The sequence below is a fragment of the Epinephelus lanceolatus genome, chromosome 2 (genome assembly GCF_041903045.1).
Source record: "Epinephelus lanceolatus isolate andai-2023 chromosome 2, ASM4190304v1, whole genome shotgun sequence".
Taxonomy (NCBI): Eukaryota; Metazoa; Chordata; class Actinopteri; order Perciformes; family Serranidae; genus Epinephelus; species Epinephelus lanceolatus.
The window spans coordinates 21,625,224-21,650,813 of NC_135735.1; the positions used below are offsets into that span (position 1 = coordinate 21,625,224).

The 25,590-nt window shown below is 41.1% G+C and overlaps 2 protein-coding genes across 4 annotated transcripts in view; both read right to left on the reverse strand.

Annotated features, from left to right (window-relative positions):
- Positions 1 to 425: 425 nt before the first annotated feature.
- slc17a6b (solute carrier family 17 member 6b) lies at positions 426 to 18,438 on the reverse strand. Its single transcript, XM_033627531.2, has 12 exons — positions 17,870 to 18,438; positions 16,100 to 16,355; positions 15,085 to 15,203; positions 13,157 to 13,271; positions 11,746 to 11,833; positions 10,344 to 10,430; positions 9,688 to 9,830; positions 9,367 to 9,516; positions 8,078 to 8,210; positions 7,613 to 7,723; positions 4,547 to 4,674; positions 426 to 940 (listed from the first exon to the last, which is right to left on the reverse strand). The coding sequence occupies exons 1-12, from the start codon at positions 17,929 to 17,931 to the stop codon at positions 599 to 601; spliced, it is 1,734 nt and encodes a 577-aa protein (XP_033483422.2). The 5' UTR covers positions 17,932 to 18,438; the 3' UTR covers positions 426 to 598.
- Positions 18,439 to 21,687: 3,249 nt separating this feature from the next.
- ano5b (anoctamin 5b) overlaps positions 21,688 to 25,590 on the reverse strand; it is a 40,094-nt gene continuing 36,191 nt past the window's right edge. For all 3 annotated transcript variants that reach the window (XM_033623246.2, XM_033623240.2, XM_078175180.1), the window contains 2 exons: positions 24,975 to 25,080; positions 21,688 to 24,877 (listed from right to left, as the gene is read on the reverse strand). In XM_033623246.2, the coding sequence (XP_033479137.1) occupies positions 24,653 to 24,877; positions 24,975 to 25,080 (331 nt within the window). In that variant the 3' untranslated portion in view covers positions 21,688 to 24,652. The remainder of the gene's footprint in view (positions 24,878 to 24,974; positions 25,081 to 25,590) is intronic.

Genomic DNA, 25,590 nt, shown 5'->3' on the forward strand with positions numbered 1-25,590 from the left:
CAGAAGCCGGTGATAAGAAAACAAAAAGACCATCATATTGTGCATTAAGAGGACACACTACTCTGAGTGCATTCAGGAGAGATACAGTACAATCTATATCGACAGAGTGTCTAGTTCCTGTTTACGACGCTGTGCAGTGACATATCTATACACTGTAATGGCTGGCTTCTAGGACGTTGTACTGTAACAGTTAGTTTGATAAATAAGGGGTTTGGTTCTCTTGGGCAGCTTCTATGTAGGCTAAGCCTACAGGCTTCAGATTGGCCAGGAAGCCTCGGCTGATGGGATGAAGATGTCCACATTTACACACAATTGCACTCCAAATGAATATATCTATTATCAATATGCATAATAATACATTTACAGACTGCCAATTTGATATGTTACACCTCTATTAATCGAAATATCCTTGTATTTTTTACACATTTTAGTCATTTTTACATTACGTTGATACTTTGTTAGGTTTTTTCTTTTAGAATTTGTGCAAACAATACAACAATGGATTGTAGTTTTTCTCGTTTGTCGATATTTTTATGACTAAACTGATGCACACTCAGGAAAATAAGTCTACTCATGTGTCGGCGAATGTGTGTTTGGTCTAGGAGTATCCCTCATCCTGCCTGTAGCCGTAGCCTCCTGCCTGCGCCTCCTCCTGGACGTACTCCTCTGTCTTCTCCCAGCCTGAAGCCCAGCCTCCGTTCACCTGCGTGGTTGCACCGTACGACTTGGGCTGAGCTCCAAAGGCACCGTAACTTTGAGTGATGTCGCCCGTCTCTTCTGCCAGCTCGTCCTCGTCTATGAAGCCGCACTTCTCCTCGCTGGTCAGTTCTGGGTCGGCCCACGGCTGTTTTTCTCCTGAAGCAAAGATCCCGTAGAAGATCACACCCCCATAATGCACCAAGGAGGCGATCAGGAACACATATTGCCACTCCTCTCGAGTCTGAAGAGGGAAAAGAAACATAAAGTTGTCTTTGACCCCTTTAAAGAAAAGTCCTGACATTTGTTTATGTTTATCTTATTGTCAAGAAATCCCATAAAAAATAACTTAAACCAACAATTAATAGATTTTTCTGTGTGTGGGACACAAGCTATTAAAAACATATTGGTTAACATGTTCCTTCATTACCATAAACATACTGTACTGTACGCCATCCTGCTGTTGCAAGTTAGCTGAAAATATCGCCAACAAATGCACAATTTACTTCCGTCTGAGCGCATTTTTCTAACAGTGCACAGTTTAACGCCATTTTTTAGGCTTCTTCAAACTACATATTGTGATTTGTGAAGTTTTAGGGGGGAAATGTGTATTTTACAAGTGTGAGGTTTGAGTATTTGACCTAGTGAGAACATTAAATACAGTAACTTCAATAAAGAGATGGAATAAGCTGATATAGAATATATATGATCTACATATGCTGTCATATATTTACTGTCCAAATACCAATAAATAAAGATTATAGGGAGGCAGTCAAGTATAACTTTATCTTATCCGACAATGATATTTTATTATAATAAAATCATGTTCCAAAATCATTATGCCTGAATCACCTGTTATAAACTCTTTTAAATACCTTCTAGCCCTCCATATTAAGCATTTATAAGCAGTATATAAACATTTAGTGAATCATTTACAACACACTACAGTGTTATCAGCTATAAAGTCGGTTTTAATTTACAATATTTGCCACCAATCATAACTTCTCCTGCATTACAACTGTGTTTTATATGTTGTCATTCATCGTCTGTTTGTTTTACCTCAGCCTACAGCCTTGAGAAATCTCAAAGGAGGAGTTACAGTTGTTGACATATACATTAATACACACTTATTGTATATGTGCTTAGAGCTACATTACAGTGTGTTCTAAATAATTAATGACAAATGTACTGTATATAATGTACTGTTCAGGGTTAGGGGTTAAACTATATAAATGCTAAATAGGGGTACTGAAGGTACACTATGGAGGATTCTCCTAAAAAAAAACAACAACCACTGTATAGACTCATACAAAAGTAATCCCTCCCAATCACCTATGTCCCACTAAAAATGTGAGGTGCTGACAAAGCCCATATTATATATATATATTATATACCCCCTGCCCATATTTTCTTCTTATTTTGCTGTGGTCGGGATGTTCCTTGGCACAGAAGTCAGGTGAGGTTTGGGACTTTATAAAAGTGACTAGGTGCCAGACCACAGCACGCACTGAGGGAGCTATGAAAACCACTGACAGCACTGAAAAAAATGTAAAAATAGCACATGAGACAATTTGGGATTTGGAAGTTTCACTGGCAAACGGTCAATTCCTGCAAAATATAGAGAGCCCCAGGGATGGCATTTCTGTATAGGCTGACGCACAAGTTAACATTGCCCTGGTTTGTGTGTCAAAAAATCCTATGGGATTTTTCCATAGGATTTTGGATTATTGCAGAAAATAGGCTCTGTGGTATATAAATGTTAATGACACTTACACATTTTGTTCAGCAAGATCATCTTCACAAATGAACACTACTTTTATGATTTTAGAAGCCCAAATGCAATCCCCAGAAGTGAAACGCTAAGGTTAGGCAATGAATGAACTACACCATGGTCACATGACTTCAACATTGCCACCACAACAACAAGACTGTAAAGCCGTATTTGGCATGGCGGGATGACATAATGTAGTCTCATACAGCCACTTGTTGGCAGCAACTATGAATTGTCACCCAGAAGGGCGGTGTTCACTTCCCATTAGATTGTAAAGCCAAGCCCTGTTCATTTTTCCTAAACCCAACTACGTGTGCCTGTTTGGCAAAACATAATCACAGACGTTTGTTGTTGAAGGAAAAAATGTCAATTTACGGTGTTGTTCTGATGTAGTGCATTTATTTTGAAAGAGACTTTATGTAAATGGTAAATTTTGAGTATTTTGAGAATTTTTTAAAAACAGACAATGCATGTAACAGGCAGAACTTGACACGGCATCCCAACCAACGCACCCAGGGAGCCTTGCACATCGTATCTGGATGTAGAAATTACATGACCAAACGCTGATATGTGACGAAGTCTGAGTGAGAATGTGTTGACATAGAAGCGTCAAAGTTAGGTTTTTACTTTTGTATTTTATGTTGCAGAACAAAAAGTAAAAGTCTCTCAAGCCTGTGTTAACCACAGACCTTATTTCAGGCATCTAACCAAAAACCCCATTAGCCCCTTTTACACTGCCAGATTTTCCGCAAATGTTGGGCCGTTTTGCTGGCAAGCTGTGAGCGTTTAGACACACAGAGCCGGATTGGCAAGTTGATCCGAGGTGCCCAGTTTTCCGCCTCGTAGGGTAGTCATATTGGCGGAACCCTTTTAGTTTAAACAGAACGAGGCGGCCTTCCGCAACAGGAGGGGCTATTGAAGACTTGTGGGAGGAGCTTTTGATGACGCTGCAAGTATGAGCCACTGGCGGTGGATAAACAGGAAACAGCTGATATCAGGAATTAGCAAGCAGCTAGTAGCAAGAGGGAAACGCAAACCTGACAGACACTGTAATGATGAGCAACTGGGGAGACAAGGAATTGCGCACCCTCCTTGCCCTCGCAAACGAAGAGGCCATTAACTGTCAGATGACGGGGACGGTGAAGGACGGGACGATTTATGAGAGAATCGCTGAAGGACTGACCAGCCCACGTTACTGTTTACGTCACATGCTGAGCTACATGTTTTGTTACTTGCTCATGCCCCCCATTGCCCCGAAAAAAGGCGCATTCTCTATAAACAAAAGTAGGTAGGTGGCATTTTGCCGCACTCCCCGATTTTGTTTTTATACTGCCAATGCTGAAAAAAGACTGACTGGGCTTTCCTGCAAATTTGCACAATTCCTATCTAAAAAGGGCTAATGACTTTGAGACGAGGGAACCATTTCCAGGTATTAGGACTCATTCCTGGGGGACTCTATACCTTCAAAGGGTTGCTGACTTATCCGGGTCCTTATGCCTTTCTGCACACTTCAACAGAAATTCCCAGATATATTCCATAATGTAATGGGGTGGCAAATCAAAACCAAAAGCCATAACTGAATTTCTGAACTATTGTGCTGTTGTATTAGCCTATGTGAGCAAGTTAAAACTATGTCAAAAAGAGTATTAAGGAGTTGCATACTAATATTCTTTGGTTTCTTATTTCACAGTTAATGTTATTAATTATCTGATGTGAACAGACTAATGCTGGTACAGTTAACATTTTGACAGTCCTGTTTTATTGTGTGATGTATCTGTTTATACATGTGTTCGGTAATTCATTGTCCTTCAAACAGGCTGGTTGTTCTTTTCCTTAAAAAGACAGATATACTGCTTTAACATGCCAGAGTACATTGATCATAAGGAACAAAACATTTACTGGGAACAAGTGCTCAAGTTTAAAAACACCACACAAAGGCCCCCCATATTATACAAGCAGGGGCCGGTGGGGACCTAACGATTGTATGAGGGTGGCCATGGACCTCACAGCTGTTCCTTGGCACTGCCACTGCACATGAAATGAGAAGATCTTTATTACTGCCATTTTTGAAGCCCTTACCTTGTTCTTTGTCATGGTACCAACAATCAGTGGGCACACCATCCCAGACAGGGTACCCACACCATTAGAGATTCCCATTAAGATACTGGCGTAGCGTGGAGCGATGTCCAAGTGATTGACATTAAAGCCTGACGGAGGAAAACAAAAAACAAAAAAAAAAACATAAAATGAACATATTGTTGATAAATCTTACAGTTGTGAATTATGACATCGCCAGACAACCAGATTTAAAGGCCAAATTGAGGCAGACACTATCACAGTATGTAACAAGTAGTAAAAGCAACAGAAGCAGGACACAGTTGTAGATAAAAGCAGCACAAATGGTGACCATCTTGTTGCAGAAATAGGCAGCAACTCGCCACACATCCTCCTCCTCCCCCACTCTGACTGGCTGAATGAGTAAGTGTCCTCGCGATCTGCCTCACACTGCCTGCCTGGCAAATCCCCCGAGACAGCTAGCACTGAATTATTAAACACTCCAGGAGAAAGCTCAAGAACAACAGGCAAGAAACTGATTTTGCACACAGTCACAGCTCTCTGCATCTTCTGAGCATAAACATGAAAAGATCTGTTGAATGAATGATTGAATAAAGCTGAAAGGGTTCATTTTGCCAGTCAGTGAAAATGTGTTACAAATAACATCTAAAATATGATGGTGATTGAGCTCAGCGTTGGAGTTCTTTGGGTGTTGAAAATACAATTTAAAGGAGAACACTGTTCTACATGTATATGCAACATCATATTACCAAACAGCTGCACACAAACCACTGTTTGGGATGTTTACACATTTCCCAACTACCCAGTGATATCATCAAAGAGATCTAGTTTAGGTTCATGTTCACCACGTCTACATGCTCAGATTGTACAGAATCCTTAACAAGGCAACACAATTTGGATCATCATTTAAAATTCTGTGCTTGAGACAAGAGACAGTGGTCAAATAAGAATGACTAAATTACCAAATAAAGAACAACTACAATGATGCAGCATCTCAGATATACAGTAGCTGATCATTGCTAAGAGAAAGATGGCAAGATTGATACCACTGTCATGTTTTTTGAGTGTATATGAAGCTACTGCCAGGAGACAGTTAGCTTAGCTTAGCATAAAGAGTGGAAACAGTGGGAAACAGCTAGCCTGATTCTGTCTAAGATCACTGCTCTTAGCTAAGAAACAGTCCAACATTTAACTTCCCATAAGCCCACAACTTGTCATTATAACACTTGGGTTTTGATCTCAAGGTGTAGCCGGGCGGTGGAAGAGGTCTGGAGTGGTGACCTCAGAAGTGCATCTCTGCCTTTTGCAGATGATGTGGTTCTGTTGGCGTCATTACACCGTGACCTCCAGGGTGCACTGGGGCGGTTTGCAGCTGAGTGTAAAGCGGTCGGCAGAGTCAGCAGCTTCAAGTCTAAGGCCATGGCTCTCCACCAGAAAATGGTGGATTGCCCCCTCCAGATTGGGAGTAAGTTACTGCCCCAAGTGAGGGAGTTCTTGGGGTCTTGTTCATGAGTGAGAGTATTACATATCTTGTCTGGCCTTGGAGAGCTTTGGAGTCCCCCAGAAGAAGCTTTAAAGCGTTGCTGGGTAAAGGGACATTTGGAATACTTTGCTCAGCCTGCTGCCCCTGCAACCCGGCTTTGGATAAGCAGTTGAAAATGGATGGATGGTTTTGTATTATATAAATAAAGGAGCAATAACATGTTAATTTATGTGCTTTAGAGATGCTGGTAGGTAGATTTTGTTACCTTTGGAGAGAGATACCTTTTTCCTGTCTTTATGCCAAGCTACCCTAACCTTCTGCGTGTAGCTTCTCATCTAACGCTCAGCAAGTAAGCAAACATGCTTATTTCCCAACAATGTCATAGTGTTCCTTGTACTTGCCACTTTTTATTTGGATGTCCAATCAGTGTTGATGGTAAATGTAGTCAACTGAGGCAGAAATTCCTGTGCATGCTATGTTGACCGAGAAAGGTGAGTTCTGCTCATGGAGCGCAATGTTCCTTTGTATTACCACCTTAGTCCATAGCTATTACTTTGTGGTGTAAGGTGACAAAAGTCCTCACTCAATGGCCATCTGCCCTCTTGGCCTTGCTGGTCTTGGTTGTCTTTTCCAGTTTATCCTCAATACCTTGAAACAGTTTCCAGGACCCTTTTGTCCAAGTGGGGAGCAAAACTTTCATGCATAGTTACACACACACAGGGAGTGTCTCTGGGTTGGCATTTGGCAACAGTGTCCAACAAAAACAGCCTAGGCTGAAATTCATTGCAGCCTAGTGATTACATTTCTGTTGGGCAATTTGAGCAAATGCACCACTATTGGTAGCTCAGGTTCTGGAGGGTCCCTGCTGGCCATAACCTCTTGCACATCTCATGCAACCGCAGCTTTGATCTCTCTTTGCTGCATGGCTCAAATAAATATGGCTGAATATCCGAGTCAGTCAAAACACTGTTAAGTGTATCCTTGTCCATAACATCATCTGTACTGATATTTTAGGATTTCGTTTTATTCAGGCTATTCTTATAAACTATTTGTATGTTTCCTTACAAAAAGCTATGCCCCCAAATTTGTGCATATTCCATGTATTTTGAAAGGCTGCGATCACACGACCAATGCAGTGACAGGAGTGAACAAGGACAAAGTCCTCAGCGCTCTTGTTAAGAGGTAAGTTTGGTAACACAGACCTTCACCAAGGACTTACCCCCGGAGATGTGTGTTTGGAACTGTGTGAACTTTGAGTGAACTCTGGGGCATTTTAAGGTATGCCCTTGCCAAGTTTCTTTTCCTAAACTGAACCTTTGTAACTTTTTGCTAATTACGTAACTGTACATTAAGGATGTATGTAACAGTACAGATACATGAACAGCTGTTGTTGTGAATATATACCCTTTACCAATGCGGCTTATTAGCATTCTCTTAGACTCCCCAAATCCATCGGTTCTTATACTGTGAAAACTATACAAAGCCACACTACATGGGATCCAGTAAAACAACTCCTCTACAGTGGTCCTAAATTGTATACAGATAACATTCTAATTGAGCACAAAGTGTGTTTTACTTGTACTAACCTGATATAGCAAATCCACTGAAGCCCACTGCCAGCACCAGGAAGGAGATGGCCACCCCTTTGCTGTGGGAATATCCTACCACCAGCAGCAATGTGGCCTCCATGCCAAATCCTGACAGAGACAGACAGCAGGTCACACACACACACACACACACACACACACAGAAACACACAAAGCCCGTGGGCTGTTGGTCATCGCAGTGCCAATTGAATTAAGCATGATACATGGCCTGCACTCAATTACATAAGTGACAGATATGAAATCAATGCACAGTCACAATCAGCGAGTCAACTAAGTATTGAACAGATAGATTTTACAAAAATATAAACACAACCATCTCTCTGGCAGTGTAGAGCAGCCAGAAAAAAAGAGCAGTATGGATCTAACACCATGAAAATAACACCCGGTGGCTGTGCAGAGCGAGGTGCGGAAAGTGCTATTTCATCCTCAGTTCAGACTTCTCACCTCCACAGTTCATGATTTTCCTGACAGTGGTAGTCGACAGGATGTTCTTGCTGCGTAGGTAGTCGGCCAGCTGGCCACCGATGGGCACGATGATAGTCATCACCAAATGTGGCAGGGCAGACAGTATGCCAACCTACAACCATGTGCAGACAATAAAACAAATCAGCTAAGTAAATTAGAATAGCACAATAAATTCATGAGGAAAACATTATTATTAAGTATCATCACTGCCAATGACATTTTTTTTTCATCTTTAAGATGCGGTGAATTGCATTGTGGGATTGTTGCCATGGACACTGATTTGTCTGTTCCATTGTCTGAATTTCTGGGAGCACTACAGTGGATACATTTACATAGAGGGTAAATGTAGTGCATCGTACAATGAATAGGGAGAGATTAGCTGAGTTTCTGATTTTTTGTGTTTCAGTTAATAATAACTCAAGATGTTTCCACCTAAACTTTAACTTTGATTGTTTTTTTATTTAGTCATTGAATATTTAAAAGGTCCAGTATATAGCATTTAGGGGGATATACTGACAGAAGTGGAATATAAGTTTTCTTTGAGCCCAGTCTCACTTCAAAGTCATTGAAATCCGACGCTTGGGCAGTGACTTGCGGCGTCAGAAACCAACAAAAAAAGGTTGCTGTTATAGTTTAACGGTGCCTGGCAGTGTCAGGGGGGAACGGGAACTGGTTTAAATGACCTGATCCATTTGTTTTGAAGAGGAGGAGACCTCTGCAGATAATTCAGCTCCCTATGAAAAACCTCCTGAACAATAAACACTGATAAAAATCTAACCAGGAGAAGTTTCAGCTGGTTGCAATCTGCAAACCTCACCACTAGATGCCACTAAATCTCCCTGAATCTTACACACTGGACCTTTTATTCCATAAAAATTAGAATAATGTTAATTATGTTGCAGTTACAACTACAGCTACATTCCTTTTATTTTATTGCATATTAATAATTTATTCTGTGGCTACTTACCTGCCTTTTTACTCCTTAAAAATCAGTATCAAAGACTTTGTGATAGCAGTCACTCTGACAATTGTTTGTGTCCTTTGTTGTTTTATAACGTATCAGTACATGAGAGAGACCAGCAGGCCACCAGTTGCACTGACACTGATTTTGATATTGAATCATTCCAGGAACAAAGTATCACATGCTCAACTCTAAAACATCTGGCACTGCTGTTGTTTTTTTCCATCGCATTTGAATCCATTACTTTGATCACTCAATTCATGCTCCATCTTTGTCACTTGTCCACTGACGTGCACTGTAAGCTCACCTTGCTTATCTCAAAGCCAAAGACTTCCTCAAAGTATGCAGGCTGGCTAATCAGCAGCAGGTAAAACGTCCAGCTCCTGCAGAAGTTGGCCACGATGATTGCATAGACAGGCATAGAGGTGAAGAACTTCCTCCAGGGGGTCTTGAATTTCTGGAACAGATCATCACATAAGATTAATTTTACACATGATAATACATGTTTGATAGGTGAAGGCTAGTGAAAGCTTGGTGTTGTGTTGGTACTTATAACGCCCTCTTCAACACAAAGAACTGAAGACAAAGAGTGCTGTGTTGAGTAAATTATATTTATTGTTGTCCTTACCTCAGCAGGACCGGCCAGCTTGGCGCTCTCTCCAATGCTCTCCTCAATGTAGCAGCGTTCCTCATCAGTGATGGTCGGATGTACAGCAGGGCTTTCATAAGACACAAGGATCCAGAACATATACCAGAAAATGCCGAAGCATCCTGCGTATCACAGATAGATTACATGTTAGAACTTAAGATAATTACAGATGAAGTACTGCAGCTAATTTTGACCTCAGCAGTAGGTACACACACACACACACACACACACACACACACACACACACACACACACACACACAGCGTTTGGCAGTCTGATCCCTCCAAAATGCCTGAGAGAATAAAACCCAGACAGGAAAGCTAACTGTATCCAGTCAAGAGAGAAACATGGGGGCTTATTTATTGACACACCAAAACATCGGGGGGAGGAAATCAATACGCAGTCTGCCTGGATAAATCCATTTGACTTTCACTGGACTCTCTGAGTGTTAAACTCTCGAGCTTTCAACCAAGCTTAAAAACACTTCAGCCAAACAGATTTCCACACATATATCCGCTCTTTGGTGTCATTAAGTCACCACAGAATTTCACCTCATCTCATATTCACTTGTGCAATGACATACACACACACACACACACACACACACACACACATGCATCACCCATCAATCTTACCATAGACATAGAACACTGAGGACCAGCCTGAATACTGAACCAGGATCCCAGCCAGAGGCATCGCTATCACAGCACCAGCATAAGAGCCTGACAGACAGTGAGACAAGGGATAAGTCAGACTACTTTAGGAGGTATTTCACTGCTGGAAAGCTGGTCTCTTCACATTTTGAAATTGGTGCTACCTGACCAGAGAAAACAGAGAAAAAGGGTTGCAGCATTTGCTTTTGCTCCAGAGGTAGAAAATCTACAACTACCAAAATGCACTGCGCTGCACTGGACCAATAAAGTCTCCAGTTGGTGGGTGATGTAATTCGAGGCTAGACAATCTCAAATTATAGTTTAACAGTAAGTAAAAAATATGTTTCCAAAACATTTTAGGCCAGAAATAGGCAAAATAGCAACACAATCTTGGTTTATATTCGAAATTGCGTTGTAGTTTAACTGTTTGATCGGAGTTTGGTTGGAGAGAGACAGAGGGGCAGGTCTCTCTTGATCTGCTTTTATACTTCTTGTGTTTGTGGTTGCAGGTACACAAAAAGCATGAGTACAATCTGTAGTTTGAACAACAGCCTATAGAGTGCTGCAGGGATGACGTTTGTTTGTAGGCCGATGCGGAAATTAGGTTCCCTTTTCAAAAAAGCGGAAAGGATTCTTCCATTGGATTTTGGATTCTTGCAGAAAAAAGCTCTGTAGCGAACAAAGGTTTATAATACTTACACATTTTGTTCAGCAAGATAATTTTCACAAATGACCACCACTTTTATGGGTTTGGAAGCCAGCTTGGAAAAAAGCTAGCGTTATGCTGTAAAGGAACTACACTATGGTTGCATGACAACGTTGCCACCAAAACAAGGCTGTAATATCATGGTTGGTATGATGATGTTTTGTAGTCTCATATAACCACTTGTTAGCAACCAAATCTTTTAAGACAGCTAAACGCTTAAAAATTTACAAGTAGGGTATTTACGGATGTATTTTATGCCATGGAACAAAATGTAAAACTCTTTTAAGCAGAACTTATTTCAGGCATCTAATCTAAAACCCCATTTACAAGACACAAATACTTTAAAATGAGGGAAGCAACTCATTTCTGGGTTTTAGGCCTCGTTCCTGCATCACTCTATCATTGTACAAATGGCAAGATCGAGCAAAAATCTGTTGGATCATCCAGTGGATGACGCAAAATGATTTTCACTGGGGGATGAGCTTGGAGATCTGGGCACTAGTATGACGTAGGGAAGTTTATCACATGCCATTTACACAAACTACCCACAATGTTCTGATATAAAGATGGCTTAAAATCAGCAAAGTATCCCTTTGTGTAATTCAGTAATATGCAGTACATCACTTCTGAACCAAATGTATAAATGCCAATAGGAGAAATTAAGAAAGAAGTATTTACCACAGAACGACAGGGTGGCCAGACGACTCCTTTCCAGCGGAGGAGCCCACTTACTCCAGATGCCATGACAGGCCGGGTAGGTCACTCCCTAAACACAACACACACCAACAATCTGTGTTAACTCATGGCGAAGCAACATGTAAAACCAGTTAGCAGCAGACTGGGACTCCATGTTCTTTAGCTCATTATTTTGAGGCCTCCTGATCCATTTTTGGGGGAAATGTATGAAAGTAGTCTACGCTCCATGTCAGCCATTTTTAGCATTTTGGTAAATGTTTAAGTTTGTGCAGTAAACAAATTATAAGCATTGGTTTGTACCTATTTTTGATGGATCCAACACAGTGTTGTTTCAGTAAATAATAATCTCAAAATCCATATTAGAAACAAAACCATCTTCTACATCCATTTTAAACACTATAATGCTTCACATTAAATTCTGGATTATTTGAGTTTAACAGTGAGGGAATACCCTTTTAGATACAAATCTAAACCAACAGATGTCTGATATAATAACCAACAAAAATTAACATTTTCACCTTTGTAATTACCATGAGCAAATTGCTACGGTGCCACGAGAAAAGAGGAGCTGATGAGCTGTTCATGGAGCAAAGCAGCCCTGCAGCTATTAAATGTTCATCAGCTACTAATTTGAACAAATTGTGCTGACGTAAAATACAGTCTGCACGGACTTTCTTAAGAGAGCAGTCCAGTGTTTTGTAACATAGATTGGTTTTGATTATTTGACACACAATTGATCAAATCTGTCATTTAGCCTTTAATAAAGATGCGTTGCAGCATGGTGTGTGATTCAAGGCTACTTATCTGCCATCATGACAAAGTATTTGATACCATTTGTCCAAAAAAATGAATCCTCAGCCAGACATCCTCCTGTGTTAAAACATCACGTATGCATATATTTTGCACTATAACAGACAAATTTCGTCACCATCAGCAACACAGCAGGTGGATACCTGGGTGTCATTTTTCACTATGAAGCCAGAGGATTGATGTGTGTTTGTCTGTCAGCATTTTGCTTTGCATCTCTCTGTAAACCAGCACTTTGTTGTTGTGTATCCAGGATACAAAGTGTGACAGCATAATAGGAAGCTGGACTATCCCACAAACACTCAGCTGTAGTGGACTGGATCAATACAGCTCCTCTCGCATTTCCTGTCTGAATATCCTGTGCATGTTACAGTCTTTTCTCTGCTTTCTGAGGGAGTGACATGTGCAGGAAGCCCACTTGGGTTGCAAATCCTCAGATAGTGACAGCCATGATAACAGAAACTCACATCACATGTGTAGCTTTTATATTCTGTTAATGCAGGCTTTTATTTGTGGAAAAATCCATCAAGGATTCTCATTAAAGGACATAAAGATTTAAAATATTTAGATGACAACATGCTCTTACCTCCACCAACCCTTGTAATATCCTGACAAAGATGACACACCCATAGTGGACTCGGGCAGCCGAGGGAATGAACATGTTGAGAGTTGAGGTTAGCACAATGGCTGCACCAAATACCCTGAAAATAATAACATGCTTTTTAAAAACAGCATTTTATATATATATGGCAGCTGAACTGAATGTAAGGAGTAGAGCAATGAATTATCACAGCAGATGAAATATGCCTTTATTTTTGTTTAGGAAGAAAATAATATTGGCCTCAAGATTTTTTAATTACAAATAATCTCTCATGGAAAAACACTGATTCATATTTTAGGCCACATAAAAGGCCATTAAACGTCTCTTTGTCTCAATCTGCGTTTGGACAGAACAGAAATGTGCCACATTTGAAAAACATTTAAGATTATGATTATTTATTGCTGCCAATAAGAGCACGCAGCTCTGCTCTGATTGGTCCTGCGCCTCACGCGCTCTTCTGGCGTCACGGAAATAAAAATTTCCAGGAGCACCGCTCTGTCACACCAGCACAGTGTGTCGCCTAGCAACCATTATTACTTATGCTGGGCTACTGTTTCAATAACTGTGTTTGTCATGCAAAGTGACATTTAATTTTAATTTGACATTGAATTAAAGAAGATTTATCATCACTAGATTTTTTTTTCATTTGTGTGGGCCTGTCTTTGCTAATCATTTAACCAAATGAGGCTGTGACTGGTTACAAAGCTCATATTTTAGGGTTGTTGAAAAATAAACAATAAAATTCTTTCTATTCTTTTGGTGGAAACATTTTCTTTAACATCGTTTCTTAGCGCGAGGGAGCAGCTGAGCAGGTGAGATCTCGCGCAGGGAGGGCCAGGCCATCCATTACCACCGTGCTATTTCTCATTTATGTCACGTTTTCCCGCCCCTCTCATGTGCACGCGGGGGGGGCAAGCCCTAATCCGGGCGAGACTACTGTTGGGCATGAGACCAATTGATTCGATTACACGCTCGTGTCAATCAACGGGACGAGGAGCAGACAATAAAAGGGAAATAAAAATATCAAGACAAAGAGCAGCGGTCAAACAAAAAAAAAAAAATTAATCTGTATGTATGGAACTATAATTTTAGCTGCCTTTAAATAACAATAAATATAATAATTAGTAGCCATTTTGTCAATATTTGGCTTTTTTGTTCGACTTTTATTGTCAAAACCTTAATTTCTAAAGCGATTTTTAAGCGGAACTATTTTGCCTTTACAGTGGTGTCACCAGTAATGACACAATTAGCATTTTATATCCATGGCAACCTGCATATCAACACGCAATCAATAAAAACCTGCATCTTTTATATTATTATATTATAGCCTATAGTGTTTGTAATAATCATGGTGACGCTTTGGCAGTGCTCATGTGAATTAAAGCCTTTGGCGTGAGGACAGGGTCTGGTCTCCATGCCCTGAGAGAGCGACAGATTAGACCCGGCTCCCCCCAGGGAGCTCATTAACAGGTGGCAGAGAGCCCTGACACCAGGAGCTGCAGGCCTGCCAGCCCGGTGCCCTCCCTGCAGCTCTGCATCACTTCAGAGCAGCTGACTGTCTGCTGCTACTGCTGCTTTCATGCACTGACACTCAGCCTGTGACTGTGGACTCTTCATCCAATTCATAATTCAAGCAAGAATGACGCCATGTTTTTTTATTTCTAATTTCAGGCCTTGGCTGCGTTTTTTTAATTGTCTGAATTTATTCCAGTGCCCATGTGTTCATTTTCGTTTCCTACGTATTTTAAAAATAACAAACAATGGAGAGTGAGAGTGAGAGGAAGAGAGAGAGTCACGCCAACTGTTCAGTCATTTCGTTTAATTGGCCCACATATGATATTTTTTTTAATACCATAATGATTCATCAGCCGAGTGTGTTGTATTTATGGTGATTCACGGGGAGTGCCGCCTACCTGTTCGCTGCCAGCCTGGAGGATATGTATCCTCCCGGGATTTGTGTAACGATGTAGCCCCAGAAAAAAGATCCGTGGATCATTCCCACTGTCTCTGGATCCCAGTTGAACTTGGCTTTCTGGGAGGCAATATGGAAAAACAAAACCAGTAAGCAAAAAAACACTGAAGTTGAGCAGTATTTAATAACCTCTGATGAACATGTTTAGACTATAAAGCAAGAAACAAACGAAACAATATTCTGTGGATGCATTGATCCAAAGCCAGGCCTGTTTATTAAAGGCCTGCAACGCTTTATTTCGATCACAAGACATTGATCTGTGCACTAAAATCACTGGTGTGTCCTGCACTGGCAAACAAAAAGCACTGAGAACATGTGTGGAGGTAAATTTGTGATTAAATTATTTGGTTAATATTTGGCTGGAACGCAAAAGCACAAAATTAGGCCTCAATTTCACCTAAATTGAGATTTATATATATAAACAACCTGCTGTAAATTCATTTAATGTGACATATTTTTTAAAAAATATATGTATCTTTTGGTTTATTTATCTTTTACGCAAATAAAGGCTATAAAGGAAATGTGTATTTCAGAATGACGTCAACATGAATTCAGCTTTTTACGCAGCAGATATGCATGATATGCTTTTAAAACGGCATCATATAATACCTAAAGATGATGTTATAAAAGCTTTAAAAGCTGGCTGCCATTATAAAACAGTTCCATCTCTGTGGCGCATTATTGATTTGGGTACGTTTTAAAATATTGTAGGCATGTTAAAGGATTTTACGCACAAATATCCAATTTAATTTAAATAAAAAAGCTCATCAGTGATTATTGGGGGCTGATTAAAGGGGTTTTATGGATTAATATGACAGAAGGCCTTATTATTCTGTGGCTTGTGTTGTAGAGAAATTAATGTTCCTCTTTCTGTCTTTCTTATTCTGTTAAAATATCAGTCAGGTGTCTCGAGGCATGCAGTCTACGTTGTTTTTGACGTCAGCATGTCGCCACACCTCTTTGATGATGATCTTGCCGTTCTGGTGGATGGTGCTGTTGTTGACCATGCCCACTATGGCCACGCCCAGGTTACACCGGATACCGAAGGAGATGCAGAAGCCCAGGCCGCTCATGATGGCGATGATGTAGCGGCGGGGCAGACCGAAGCACTTGCAGTCGCACAGCGGGGGTTTCTTCTCCGCGGCCTCCCGGGGCCGCCCATCCTCCGTCAGCTCGATCACCTCCCCGGTTTTCTGTTTCCTCTCTATCACCCTGCAAGGTGAGGACAATGACTATAGCAAGCTGCACCCTCTGATTAAATATCATCACACAAGATGATGCACTCCAAAAATCAATCCTGTAGTGGAACATATTTCTAAGGAGGACATTTTTTATTTCTATATTTGTGTGAATATTTCATTAAGGATTGGGTGCTTTGTGTGTCTGTGTGAGAATTTTTTGGTGTGTCAGTGATGAAAAAGCAGAAGCCAGCTCTCCCAGAATCCCCACAATAAAATGAATGCACAGGAGGAGAGGCCTCCATACTGTATTCTCCTCCTCCACTATAAGGAGCATCACATGTGAGGTTCAAGCTATAAGACATGAGCAGCAGATTAAAAGCAAACACCTCCTGCTGTGTTTGTGTCTATGGCAATAATATGATAAGGAAAAAAGCAAACAAAGTTCGCCTGTGGAGCCCAAACCACGCGAACATGTCCCTGACTGTACCGCATTGCAGCAGCCCCGCTCACTTTCACACTCATTAGCATTCACGGGACCGAGCAGCAGCTCCAGCCTGCAGACACACACACGTCTGTGGGCATTCCTCAAAGTCCCCTCCTTTTATTTTTTATTTTTTTATTTACCAGGAAAGTCACATTCAGTAGTCACAAATCCAAAACCAGGATTCTGAATCGAAACATTAAAATACACGTGTCTCCAAATGGATGGAAAGCACCAGAGCTAATTAATGATGACGCCAAAATAATCGAATAAAATGCAAATTGATGCACAGGAATCAGAGGCCTCAGAGAAAATACACAGCTGCGTTTTATGAAAAATCACAAAAATTAAACCTCTGCAGAGCTGCAATAAATACGCACGTGGTTTCACTGTATTTCTACCTGTGATTGTGATAAACAAAGCACAGGAATGCCCCCAAATTTCTGAAGGACACAGGGGAATCATCTAAATATAGCTGGAGATGTCTGAGAGAGAAACCACTTGTGAAAACGTGATGCTTTTTAAAATAATACGACACGCAGCAGGGTTATCATTGTGCGTGCCTCACTGGTGTAAAAGGATAATATGAAATGCATTATAAATTATGAATGATTCACCCCCCCCCCCCCCCCCCCCCCCCCCCACACACACACACACACACAAAAATCGCTCGTGGCCTGCACGTCCTGTATAACCTGTCTGCTAATGAGATTCACGCACAGGCCCCTGCATCAGGACCAACTGAGTGCGTGCATGCTTCCATCCAGTGGCATCTAGGTTCATCCAAACCCCCTCCTGCTGTCACCACACACACACACACACACGCGCGCGCGCGCATTTGATTGCATAATTTTCTTCTCACTTCTAGAGGCGTGACTACAGATCCCAGTAAGTTGTAAAACAGTTTTGGTTGACCTGCAGGACCTCCACGCCTCCCTGACTCGTGTCTGGTTTAAAATCAAGCATGCAAAATAATCACACTTTCCCGCGAGGAAATTTGGCACGCGCGCAAATCAGGATGGAGAAAAAAAAAGAAAAAAAGAAAAGAAAATGCCTGTCCTTACCTGTACATATGACCCAGGGTCTTCCCCGCAAATTCCGTGGCTTTCGTCCTCACGGATGCCATATCCAGTTTCTATGTGTAGGGCCTGTTTCTCACTGTTTTTATTTCTACTGCTTAATCGTCATGTTACGGCGCAGGATGGCCGACTGCAGCGGCTGCGAGGAAAACAACAAACACAAGTTGTGATAAATCTGAATCCAGGGGAGGCGACGGTCCGGAAGACGAGTCTAATTTTCACAATGAAAGCGCTAAAGCGAGAAAAAAGGAGGAGGAATCAAACGATCTGTGCGCCTTCATCCACCACCAGCTCATCTCCTGCCTGGCGTACAGTAGCCGCGCCAAGTGCCATCACGACGGAAAACGAAAAGGAGTGAAATTGATAGCCAGCGTTGTGCATCTGTTGTGGATTTGTCCGGAGTAAAAAAAAAAAAAAAAAGAGAGAGTGTGTATGTGTGTGAGAGAAAGAGAAGGGACGGGAAAATAAAAAAGATCAAAGTTTAGAAAGCAAAAGTGGGTGTTTAGAGTAGCTTCAATAAATCAAAGAGGGAGTGAGGCTGTATCGTGTCTCCTGTGGTGCGCGCAGGTTCATCTGACGTCGTGTTCAGCACCGAGGTCAGTGACAGCAGCTCCGCGTCCAACATCTGGCCAGCTGCTCTGCACACATGAAGGCCTGAGTCAAATATAACATGCTAATGCATATATATGAGTCTGTCTATGTTAGTCAGTCCATAAAACACTGGGGGAAGAGGGGGAAATGTTTTCATAGCTCAAGTCTTCACTGTATGTCACAGCCTGAATAATGTGACAAATAACACAACTTTAAATATTTCGATTCTTTTGTTTTTTAATTTGGCGTTTATATGCGTAAAAATATATATTTTTAAAAAAAAACAAAAACAAGGACAGTCAACCCCATGTATGAGAGCTGCAGCTCTCCCGAGGGCGGTGCTATGGAAACCAAATGAGCAGGAGTGGATTCCCCCCTCCAACAAGCTCCTCTGCTCAACGTAGGAATCCATCAATAATTCAAGCCTACTTTCATCCCCCCCGACAGCCACATCTTCCCACTGAAACATGCACAAAATTTTGGAAGCGTTTTTGCGTGTGTATATTTGATGAGATTTCAGAGATATGTCATGTGATAACCATTCATCTGCAGGCCAAATACAGCCAAATAATAGGGCACAACTACTGATGCAAATAATAATAATGGGGATGACAATAAAAATAATAACAGCAATAATTTTAATAGGCTACTGGGCCTCCTCCTCCTACTGCTACTACCACTATTAATTATAAAATAGTAAGATACAGATCCTAGATGTGCGATTAGAGGACAAAAGAGAGAAGAGAAAGGCGAGAAGTGTCTCTCTCTTCATTTGTTGGTATGGTGCACCATCTGGTGGCCACTTATGGTACTGCAGCCTGCTCTCACATCCTGCAGGAATAGTTGTACTGTATAATATTCTTTTACTTAGTTTTACATGATAATTTAGATTTTTTCTACACTCAGAATTGGGTTTTTGCTTGCTGTTACTTTCTTGGATGTTTGAGGTTCTCTGTACAGAGTGACGTCTGTGCAGAGTTTGACACTAGATGGCTGTTTCCACGAGGGGCGTAAATATAGACAGTGCAGGCAGTTGCACCGGGGCGTGAGGTGGGGGGGGCCCATAGAAGGAGTTGGCCCTCAAACAATGTGTTGGCCAGAGAATGGGCCCTTATGAGTGATCACCATCTTGGAGATATGCCTGTTTCCAAAAAAGAACTCATTAAATTAAAAACAGTGCCATTCGCTATATGTGCCTTTAAAAAAGACAAACCCATCTCTGACATATATTTTATTTGGTATTTTTGTAATTTACAGATATTAAATGATGATTGCTGGTTAATATGTAGGTTGATGTTATCAGATGTCAAGTCTTTGATCATGTGCACAATAGTGTACACTATCGGGCCGTCTTAACAGCGTGCACCGGGGTCCGTCCTAACTACCTTACGCCACTGGTTTCCACATTCATCTGCTGAAGCAAGAAAGCTTGTGTGCTCAGTTTCACTTCTTCTGAAGTGGGGTTGTATGAGATACTTATCAAAGGTCAGTGTATTGTTTACAGTGGATGTCAGTTGGCACGCCCCCAGTTTGGAGAAGCAGGCATGAGTCTGACACGGAAGCTAATGTAGTGGTGTGGACAGGGTCAGCAACAGAATGTATTTTAGCCACCTATAAAGTCCAGCCCCATAAAATCTATATCAGTTTAAGTATACGCTATATTCAGAATATTTTCACCCCAGCTGGTCGTCTGATGTTTATTCACTGTTGAATCAACGCCACACACCACGGCTGAATCACTGTTGAACTATGTTTTGATTTTGAAAGATGGATCACCACTGATTTTACAATGTTGTTTCAAAATCTTTAGCCGTTTCAAAATTGTTTCAACATTGAAACAGATCTTTGTGAAATTTCAGTGTTGATTTATGAGAATTTTTTAAAACCTTTTCACAACCATCAGAGTTAAACAGTGTTTTAATGTTGAAACAACAACTGACATAATTTCAACCACATTTCAGCTTTAAAGGTCGGTCATGAGTCAGCTGGGACTGCTTTACTTTGCCATCTTGTGCAATGTCCGACAGAGAACTGAAGCTGTTATATTGCTGTCTTCAGAGCCAGACTCCACTGAGAAAAACAATGATTAAACATAGCTGAAAACAGGAGTTGCTGGTGTACCGCTGCTTCAGTCAGTTTTGTTATTGTGTGACTTTGGTGTTTAGTTAGTTTGGTTTCCACAAAGTCACACAATAACACAAATTAACTATAACTGAGTGATCAAGGCAGAGGCAGACCTGCAGCTCCAGTGATCAGTGAGCCAAAATGAGTGTCAGTGGAGTCTGGTGGCTTTGATAAGTGCATGGATGGGGAACTAAAGCAGTTAACAGCTTCCCTGTCAGAACAGACTCTCTGATACAAAAGTAAAGGGGTGAAATATTCTCAATAAAGTGTGCACTTAAACTGTTATATTTCCTTTAGGTATGACTTTTTTTAGGTGGCTGAAATATGTTTTGCTGCTGCCCCTGTCCACAGTAGTGCATTGCTTAGCTTCAATGTCAGTACTCCTGCTGCTTCTCCAAACTGGGGGTGTGACAACTAACAACTAGTGTATGCAATACACTGACTATGGACAAGTACCTCATACAACCCCACTTCAAAAACAAACTATCTCTTTAAATCTCAGTTAAAGACGGCAAGTACATATGAATTTTTTTTAAAGATTATATATATATATATTATTTGCCTTTATTGAACAAGTTAAGCATGAAACGGGGAGAAAGAGGGGATGTCATGCAGAAAAGGGCCGAGGGCTGGAATCAAACACCCAGCCAAGGACATTACCTTTGTACATGGGACACCCGCTCTACCCATTGAGCTACTGTGCACCCTAACATATGAGATTTTGAGATAACATTTTGTGACATTGCAACAAGTAGTCCATTCTCAACTTAGACAAATGTGGTTTTGGAAATACTGAGAGTAGATTTTACAGTGTCGATGGCGACATCTAGTGTCCAGTAGTTGAACAATATACATATTAATAAATTGTGCATTTTTCAGTAATGGAGAAGAAGGATTTGTAATAAGTTTACTGAACTTTTTTGTGGCAAAAAACTTATTAGACTTATCATTTGGAGCAGAGTATTTTCATATGTCACATAGCTAGAGGGAAAAAGCTCCACAGTCTTGACATGGCCTTTCATATCTCTGTTTCTTCTTCTCTGGTTTTGTGTTGTTGTGTAGGCAAAGTGCAAATAAAACTCACATTATAACTGGTTATTTCTTTGTTTATTGTGAACATGAACAGCTCAGCATTTCTGTACAATAGGCTACAGTAAACTTAGAACATAGCTGACAACATATTTACAACAATTCATGCACAAACCAGCTACTTTGCGATGACTAGCAGTAGCAGCAGCAACAAATGATACGAAACAGACTTGGAATTCAGATAGGAAATTCGGTCATTACAAAACCATACAAAAACAAGTAAACACAGAGGTTTAAGGCATTTGTTAGTCGGGAAGTACATCATGCGCGTCGCAGGGTCACGCTCTGCACACATCTGCATACTGTATCAACACGTGAAGCTCAACATACGTCAGCACGCTTAATCCTGAGATGGTTCATTTTTGACTGTCAGATAATTTGCTGACAGCCAGAATCACAACTGCATCATTTAATTACAAAGAGGTGTCAATACAAACACAGAAAAACCCTTAAAGCATGTTAAGCTTAAGATATAAAATCTGTACTGTATTTTATAAATGACTTATCTACTGTAACAAATATTATCTCAGGAGTTTTTACTTGTCTGGTCCCTTGATAAAGTCATTATTGGACTAAAATGTACTTGAAGAGCTGTCTGAACTAACATGGCTTGATCATGAGGTGATGAAAAGTACATAAAAAGAAATCAGGTGTTGCGAGTAGTAAGACAGATCTCTAAAAGCGGATTATGAAGTCACTCTAAATACAAAAGCTTCAGGCTACAGAGCAGAAGCAGCTCAATAAATTATTTGCAATACAACCCTTTCAAATAGATGATATATTCTTTATATCTACAGCAACACTTTGTAACCAGCTATGAAGCGGTTAATAAAAGTCATTTCTCTTCACTGAAATCCTCTCTCACGTCACCAGGGTACAAGCAGTTCTTCTCTCTGTTTATCTCTGAAATGAAGGTTACACTTGTTTATGCCGAGACACTGATAATGTGAAATCTGAAAACACAAATATAGCCCATTTATTACCCCGTGCGACACAAGAAGGAGTACAGTCGACACGTGAACGCCCTAAACTGATTGTGTTAAAACAGAAAATCTGTCAGGAGATTTTCCTCGTGTAGTCTTTCCTCTTGAAATCCCATAATTGGTCCCGCAGCAAGTTGGAAATACACTTGGAAGACGAGACATGAGCCTGCAGCTGCTGTCTCACCACATTACCAGCTCAGGGTGGAATGATACACACACTTGTGATTGTTACAGTACGACCGCAGTATGATGGAGGTACTTGGTTTTTCGAATGCACAGTTTTTTAAAGAGCCTTTCCCTAAACACGACACACTCACATAACACAGCTGACAATCTCATAGCCCAGCTACAGATCAGTGACACTCAGCATTATGTAGCTACCATTAAGTCTACATTCATAGTTAAATGACAGATAGAGGATATGTGATGTATACGATATAACCCTTAACAGCTGAGTCCTTCATGTTCCCATCAGAAGAATCACATGCAGAAAATCTGATTAATAATATCATCATAATTACACCTAATGTCACATATTCAACTTCACAATCTTGAACTAAAAGCATGTACAGAGATTATTTTCAGTCATGACAGATGGAGACGTTGAAGACATTACATGGGGAATGATATGAGCTGCAGTTACAATCTTTTCCAACTATGGCACAGGAACCTTTCATCCACTCAAGATGCTGATTTTAAAAGTGCTGTATGCGACATTCAGAGCACATATGAAGCTCAATCTAACTTCAGTCACTAAGACTGTCTTATTCCTTTGCTTCTTCCAATCAGCTGATTATGGGCATTCGCCTTTCCAGTTAAACCAATCAAATTTTGACATAATCAGCTGATCATGTTGCTGCTGATGAACTTCAAATCTGTTCTCATCTCTGCTGCTGTCAGCTGTCGTTTTAGCCAGAATCATCACGCCCTCCTTCATCACATCCACCTGCAATCATCATATCCAGTGCACAAGTAGAGCTCATCAGAAGTCCACTCCTCATCACATCCAGATCTTGAACACCCTCTTTGTCTCACCACCACCAGCGTCTAGACTCTATAGGTGGGATTCCCAGTGCTATTACAGCTTCAACACCCTCCCAAAGCAGATATATGACATCAAGATGGTGTCGAATCGCCAAAGGCTATTTGCATTTCTCATGTTTTTGTGCACATGTTTTACTCAGAATTAGTCTCTTCTGATTGAGTCTGAGCCTGGATTGTCTGCACACGGTTCTCAACATGGAGGTGGTTGAGCCGGCGGCTAGCAGCTAAAGGTGCTAACAGTGCTAAGAGTGCTAGCAACTGCAACAGTGCTGACAGAACTTACTGTGTTAATGTTAAGAAATGCTTCTGTGACGACGCCATTCTACAGTAACCACCGTATAAGCGCATTTCAGAATGGCAGCCATTAGCTAGCCAGTGGGATACACACACAGGGACTAACGACGTGCACATGTGGCTGGCCCAGCTACCACAACAAAGAACAGAGAAGCTCAAGTTACAACACACACAGAGGGAGTGTGACTTCACTCTATGCTCAGGACGCCATTACTCCACTGTGTCTTTACATAGCAAATCGTCGTGCCCTCCTTCACCACATCCACCTCCACTCATCATATCCAGTGAGCTCATCAAAAGTCCACTCCCCATCACATCCAGCTCTTCAGCACCCTCTTCATCTCAGCACCACCACCGTCTAGACTCTCTCAACATATATATTCCACTGTATCTTTACAAAGCAAATACCTGTTGCTATATTAATGCTCTGAATGTCATATAGAGCTCCTTTAAGCAAAGTGAAATGTTGCATTTGAGTGTCTCTATACAGATCCTAATATAGGAGTCCATTCAGCAAGAAAAGATGATGGCGTTTGTTCCTCCCAAAGACAGAAGCCCTTGTATATGGATGTTCTGAGTGAGAAGAAAACCCCCCGACACGTCCCTTCTTGGTTAGGTTAGCTGGGAGGTATAACACAGGAGGCTACAGGCACTCAGACAGCACTTCATGCCTGTCTGTCATCGAGGACATTTCCGACTGCGGCTCTGTGATGAAACTGGCACTCAGCTGGAGTTTTAGCCTCTCCACCTCGTAGTTATGAAGGTACTCCTGAATCAGGTAGCGTTCTCGTTTAATCCGAGCCTTCACATCTGATGGGACGTCCGGGATCATCCACGCCACGAAGAACTTCACCACAAACACTACATGCTGTGGAGAAAGAATTATCACGTGGTCAAGATATAATCCTTTAATTCTGAGCATTTATTCATTGATTAAGGAGTGAGGAAGAGTTGCGATGTCTTACTTCCATGATGATAATGAAGGCCATTTTGGCTGCCAGGATGTGCCAGAACTGCATGGTGTGAGTGTACTCCTTCTCATGGCCTGGAGGGTAACGGTAGTCACGGTATCTGTACAACACAACAAGCAAAGGGCCACCATACAGTCAGTTATGTTTCATTAATGTGATCATTAAAAAAAATGTATACCAGTGTATTCATCAGTAAATGCTACAGAACCACTGACAGCTCCAACAACAGATATAAACACTTTTGATTAATTCAGATAATAAGTTGCATCTTTCTGCCCAACAATGACGAACATGCTGTCGTACAAAACTTCTATTTCCATCCACTTGACCGCAGCAAACAAGCTGTAAATACAACACTGACATATCCAAGCTGTTCTTATTCACTGTTGTGTATAAGCCATGTAATCGTGAGCCACGAAGCTGTGATCACTTGACCTATGCACTGCAGGCTGTCCTCCATCACAGAACTGGAACAAAGGGGGAAGTTAAACAAGATGTTTTCTCGAAATGTGCAACCGGATTTGATTTATGTTTTCTCTCATTTGGTGGGTGTGTCAGAGGTATTACCCAGTCTGTAGTTACCTGTATATAAACCATATTATAGCAGATT

Bases quoted from the DNA above. Each gene is read 5' to 3' on its own strand.
- slc17a6b (XM_033627531.2), bottom strand. From the start codon at position 17,931: ATGGCATCCGTGAGGACGAAAGCCACGGAATTTGCGGGGAAGACCCTG. The intron at 15,204-16,099 runs GTGTGGCGACAT...ATTGCCTCCCAG, and splicing joins GCAAGATCATCATCAAAGAG to AAAGCCAAGTTCAACTGGGA. The intron at 9,517-9,687 runs GTAAGGACAACA...GATCTGTTCCAG, and splicing joins AGCTGGCCGGTCCTGCTGAG to AAATTCAAGACCCCCTGGAG.